Below are 5,735 nucleotides of genomic sequence, written 5' to 3'. Positions count from 1 at the left end.
ACTAAATTAACTCATAAACGTAAAATAGAATCAAAATTTTAATACGATTTGCTTTTTTTACTTTTCTTCACTTGGCAAAGTTAGGAAAAAATCTCTTGCTTCTGCATCTTCTATATACTTGCACATATCAACTAAATTTGCTTTTTTCTCAGCCTTAACGGGAATTGGTGTTGAGTATAATACTGACAAGTTTTTAACTCTAGTAAGTGGAAGTATTGTTCTTCTTAATGTAAAAGTTTTCCACGGCATAAGCACAGAATGCGATTGTCTTACCGAAACACATTTTGGATCATCTCTTTTAAATAACAACCACATTGATTCTGTTACTTTAAATTCTTTTGGTCGGGAGGTTCTCTTTTCAAGTATACTAATATCCAAAAAGTCTGACTGCTGCATGAGCTTTACAAAAAATGGTTTTGATGGCCGCGCATTAGCTATTAGTTCGATCCATTGAAAAGGGTGAAGTATTCTTGCAACTTTTTTTTGCCTCTCGATAAGAGCGAAATTACGATCGCAAGGCAAAAAACTGTGACCACTGCAAAGAAACTTTTGTTCTACTTGAGAAAAATAGTTCCACAAAACTAAATGGTGTAATAGCGTAACAATTTTAAAGTTGTTATTTTGGCCGACACATCTGTCGGACCAAATGATTAAAGACCTCGATTCACATCTCTCAAGCGGCTTAAAATGTGAAACTATAAAGGACAGTAAGCAGGAGACGATTTCCGCAGATCCACGTTTAGCGGTCGTTTCATGCCAGACATGCATAACAGAGTCTTTGGTAGCAGGATTATGTATACAAAAGTTATAGGTTGAAAACTGACGTTGGTAAAAGACATTACTGTGCGTTAATGTAGGAGAAAAAAGTACCTGTTGTAAATCCATACATATCACTACTATTGATGGATCATTTTTTGAACGCTCTGTATCTTCTTTTTAACGTCTGGTAACTTTTTCTCGGCTTTTCTATGATGCACTTCGCTTTCTGCTTTAATCCGTCTTCTTTCCTCTTCGTTTTCCGCGTTCACCAACTTAGTATATAATAAGTCGCATCTTGCACAAGTGTCAGACCGGGGTACACCAAAACGAAGATTAAAATCTTCATTAAAGACGTCTCTGTATAAATGAAGCTTTACTTTAGACTCCTTAAATTTTTCCTGGAATAATTCAAACATTTTCTGCACATTCAGATCAGAAGATAAGCACATTTTTTTACATTTTTGCCGGCTATAATGGCTTTGCTCGGTTGGAAAAGATGTAATATGTTCTTTTATATTATTTCTTAAATTTTCTTGAATTTTGTGGGGCCGATTCAAGTGTTTGCCTCTTTTATCCTCAATAGAGTGCCCATTTTTAAGTTTTTCCTGAAGTAGTTGAATTCTTCTTGGAGTAACACAGTAAATTGCACATATAGTTTTTTGGCACACATCATATCTTTTTCCATTAAATGTTAGATTATACTTAAAAGAACAATGTCGTTTACTTATATTTTCTGGCGTTACGTGTCTTTTATATCACATAACTCCATGCAGGCAACTAAAATTGAATTTTGTTCTGAATGGTTCACTTTATAAAACTGTCTATAAAGGTATTCCTTTGCAGCGTCACTTAATTCGCCGCATTTGTACTGACATTTACACTGTCGCTCCTAAAATAACAAAAACTAGAATAAAGTAAACAATCACATACAACTTTTTCCACTTACCAGCAATGGTCCTTGTTTTCCCGGTTTTTCTTGGCCTTTCCTTGTTACATAACCTTTTCCTGTTTGTCTTAATATGCGTCTTTTGTTGTCCTTCCATTCTGTGATATTAGCTTTTCGTTTTTTGCCCTTATTTAGCGATTTTAAGCCGGCCGGTGACAACACAACACCTACTGCGTTGTCCATTTTTAAACAGTTACAACGTTATTCCACTAACGAGCAAACTTGTCAACTCACCCCACCCCTTAACACGTTCGCTACCAGGGCTGTTCTTATGTTTCGTCCTGCTGGACCATATATAGATTATGACAAATTAGAAGAAATAAACCTTCTCTGATTGTAATATATCCAATATGAGAGGAAAATATGCAATTCCTGTAGGATTTTTTGATCCGGCTCATATATGTGACGCTGGTCTATAGCATGACTGGAAATATCATAGACCATATGTCGCAAATATGAGACGTAATAAAACTAACAAATATAAGTAAATAAACTCTATTTCTTTCAAAACACGAACAAAATAATGTATTCTGATAACACAAGAACAAACAAAAACAAGAAACTCACAAAAAAAAACAAAAAAAAACTTCTAATGACATAAATACTAAAGATTATCTACTGGCTGCCTTCGTGATACTCCCGAAAACATGGATCTACACACAGCCCAATCATTTTTCCATCTTTGTCTTTACATTTAAAATAAAGTATTCTGATAACACAAGAACAAACAAAATCAAGAAACTCACAAAAAAAAACAAAAAAAAAACTTCTAATGACATAAATACTAAAGATCATCTACTGGCTGCCTTCGTGATACTCCCGAAAACATGGATCTACACACAGCCCAATCACTTTTCCATCTTTGTCTTTACATTTCTCGCAAAGAAAAAATGTCAGTGACCTTTTCTTTTTTGAGGAACAAATTCGGCATCTTCTTCGTTTTTCTGTTTTTTTGGGATAATGAGATGAATGTTTCACCTGACTTTTCCTTGATGGAAGTTGAACTTGAAGGTAGTCATGTATCAGCAGCTCCCTGAATTCAAGGTACGTAATTTTTTTTTTCTTAGCAACGTTGTGCAAATATGTACCATTCCATAAGCATATGTCTACAAAATGGAAAAATAGTTTTAGGTACCACCTAATAGTTTTTCTGGGTGTCGTATAATATGAGAGCATTTGGTCACTCCTGTCCACACCGGACATATGTTTGTTATAGTCAACCACAACACTCGGTTTCTCTTGTTCGGCCCCTCGTTTATTAGTAGTTTTTTCAGATCCAGGTCCATGCAACGTCGTTATCATGAGTACGTCGCGCTTGTCCTTCCACTTCAAGACCATCAAATTTTTCTTTTTTCGGAAAATGCTCTCTCCTTTGCGTAATTTGTAGTTAACTACTACTTTTGGGTTCCCCTTCCGGTTTTTTCTCAATGTTCCTACCACATGAGTTTTTTTTTCATAAAGAAATTCTGCAAGAGTTACACTGTTGTAATAATTGTCCAAGTACAATGTGTGACCTTTCCCAAAATATCGCTCAGCTAGTTTTGTTACTACAGCTTGTGCATGGCCAGTCTCATTGTTAACTGTGTCTTTCCCAGTATAAACCAGACATTCTAAAACAAAGCCGTCAGGGGTGCAAAGCTCATACAATTTTATTCCATATTTTGCACTCTTATTAGGAATATACTGACGAAATATCAATCGTCCACGCCAAAGTAGCAAAGCTTCATCTAGGGAAAGGTTTTTTCCAGGATATAAGACCTGTCGTATGTTTTCAAAAAGATGGTCTGCAACTTGTTCAATTTTATGTAAACGAGAAGTTTTTATATCATCTTTTTTGGTAAAACATAAACACCGTAAAATTTGTTCGAATCTATTTCTTGACATTGTATTTCCAAATATTGGGTGGGCATACAGTGGATTCCTACTCCAGTAGCACTTAACGTTGGGCATTTTTATGTTCCCCATTAGCATACATAATGCGAGAAAACGGCGGAATTCATCAGGAGTTATTGGTTTCCATTTATTCATTGTAGAATGCTTCGGTATTACATTGCCTATAACTGACAGTGCACGTAGATTGATCCATTCACAAATTTTTTCAAATAAGTTGTCATCAAACAATAGTTCAAATATATATCTGACAGTAGAGCTTTCTAAAATATTTACTTTCAACCCTTCGATTTCTAGAAAATCGAAAATCTCTGGTTCACCGTCAATTTCGACCCAGTCACTATCGATATCGTCTTGATTATTCGTTGGTTCATTATCAGGAACATTTTCATCAAGGTCGCTATGTGGTTCATCACTAAAATGTTCCGAGTCACTACTTGGACAATGTTCCACACTAGAACCCGATTCTGATGAAGGCTTGTAGCTACTTCCAGAATCTGAAAACATTTCTGGAATTTCATCAGGTTCCAGCATCTGAGAAAGATTTTCATTATTTTCTGAGTTCATAATTTTGTCGGCCTCTTCTTGAAGGTCTTTCTCGCTTAGAAATGTTCTTTTAGCCATCCCAGCTAAACACTGAAACAACATCAAAGGGAATATTATTACGCGTGTTACGAGTAAATATGTAGCAAACATACGAAATTGAGAGAAAAACAACGAGATTGACGAAAAACCTTTGAAATACAGCGTGCGCCTAAAATGGAAAATATTTTGTGACGTAACCTCACTTTTCCAGCACGTTTTATTTTCTTTGTGGTAATAATGATTTTTTTTTGTTTTCTAGTAGAATTATCATACAAAATACCATACCTAATAATATGTAAAACAAAAAACACTTACATGGACTAAAAACAAGAATAAAGCACAGCACAATTCGGATGTTATGTTGTACCGGTTGACACTCAGTTTCTACTAAGCGGTGGAAGCAAAGCACAGACCATGCGACTCAGATATGCGCCACACTTTCCTATAGACCACATGCAAAGCACAAACCGCTATCTGCGAACGTTAATATTTTGTTCATCATTTAGTACAGTAGAAACCACGGCTCAAATGTGTGACGCTGGTCTATGAGAAAAATCCTTGTGGCGCATATATGAGCCACTTGGTAGCGAACGTGTTAATATTCAAAATACCGCGACAGAAAATACTATCAGCCACGTGATAAGTTAGATATAACGTTATTCCACTGAAATCGTCGATATGGCGAAAATGTCGGTTACAACGTTTTTCCAGGGAGGTCTTCAATTATTATTATTATCACCTTTTCTTCTTTTTCTCTGGAGATTAGAACGAAAATAGCTTGTTTTCATTATGTTCAAATAACGTTGACATATTTTTTTTGTCCCCATTACTAAAGTGACATGAACAAATCAAAGAAGATGGACTTGGATTCCTGTCTCCACGTCTAAAATTTGATCATTCAAAATTAAACATGGGTTATTATTTTTTAATGTTAAATAAGCCTACCTCACAAGTGAAATCCACTTCGGTATACCTCCACTTCTTTAGAAGAACTAGGTCTTTTGGGAAACGAAAAAAAGAACAAGTTTTCTTTTAACTGTAATGTTTACATTCTGGAACAAAGCCCATAACCATATCTAAAAAAGAAAAAGTTTTAAACGGATAGCTTAATTTTAATTAGTAGCATTTTTTTAATAAACTATCATATTATGGCTTGAAAATAAGTAATTTTGAATTGAAAATTGAAAAAGTGTTTCATTGGCACAAGCCTTGCTCACAAGTATTGTACATCTGTTTTAAGCCAAGATTTTCTAGAATATAAAATAAATGTTAAAAAGTCCAAAGTAATTCGTACTTACTGATAATTTAAATTAAAAACTTTCTTAATGGAAAAATATGGGAAAAATACAGAGGACAATTATTATTTATTTGGAAACAATCAACCAACTGTCAACTGAGTCTCAACGTCAACGGTGCTACCAACCTATTCAATGCAATGACGTCAGACTAATCTTGCCTATTTTGAGTTTGCCGGATGCACTATCGAAAATTTTCAAGAAACAACCCTGGCCGTGACCTTGGGGCTTTGACGTTTGACAGTTTGACGTGTCTGTGG

At 35.0% G+C, this 5,735-nt stretch overlaps 1 protein-coding gene and 1 long non-coding RNA gene across 3 annotated transcripts; both read right to left on the bottom strand.

Moving 5' to 3' along the window:
* Positions 1–1,938: 1,938 nt before the first annotated feature.
* Positions 1,939–4,888, bottom strand: LOC115887328 (piggyBac transposable element-derived protein 4-like). Of its 2 annotated transcripts, none has more exons than XM_030906730.1 (2): positions 2,539–4,888; positions 1,939–2,358 (listed from the first exon to the last, which is right to left on the bottom strand). In XM_030906730.1, the coding sequence occupies exons 1-2, from the start codon at positions 4,289–4,291 to the stop codon at positions 2,321–2,323; spliced, it is 1,791 nt and encodes a 596-aa protein (XP_030762590.1). In that variant the 5' UTR covers positions 4,292–4,888; the 3' UTR covers positions 1,939–2,320. The 2 variants fall into 2 exon arrangements, with proteins under 2 accessions (XP_030762590.1, XP_030762591.1); XM_030906731.1 differs by having other exon boundaries at positions 1,939–4,231; positions 4,496–4,888.
* A 19-nt stretch (positions 4,889–4,907) lies between these two features.
* Positions 4,908–5,563, bottom strand: LOC115887329. The gene is made up of 3 exons (XR_004051050.1): positions 5,479–5,563; positions 5,126–5,256; positions 4,908–5,063 (listed from the first exon to the last, which is right to left on the bottom strand). It is a non-coding gene; the product is annotated as an uncharacterized LOC115887329 (long non-coding RNA).
* Positions 5,564–5,735: the final 172 nt, after the last annotated feature.

Source organism: Sitophilus oryzae, unplaced genomic scaffold (genome assembly GCF_002938485.1).
Source record: "Sitophilus oryzae breed Bouriz unplaced genomic scaffold, Soryzae_2.0 scaffold_562_pilon_pilon, whole genome shotgun sequence".
Classification (NCBI taxonomy): domain Eukaryota; kingdom Metazoa; phylum Arthropoda; class Insecta; order Coleoptera; family Curculionidae; genus Sitophilus; species Sitophilus oryzae.
This window is presented reverse-complemented; position numbering and strand designations above follow the sequence as displayed.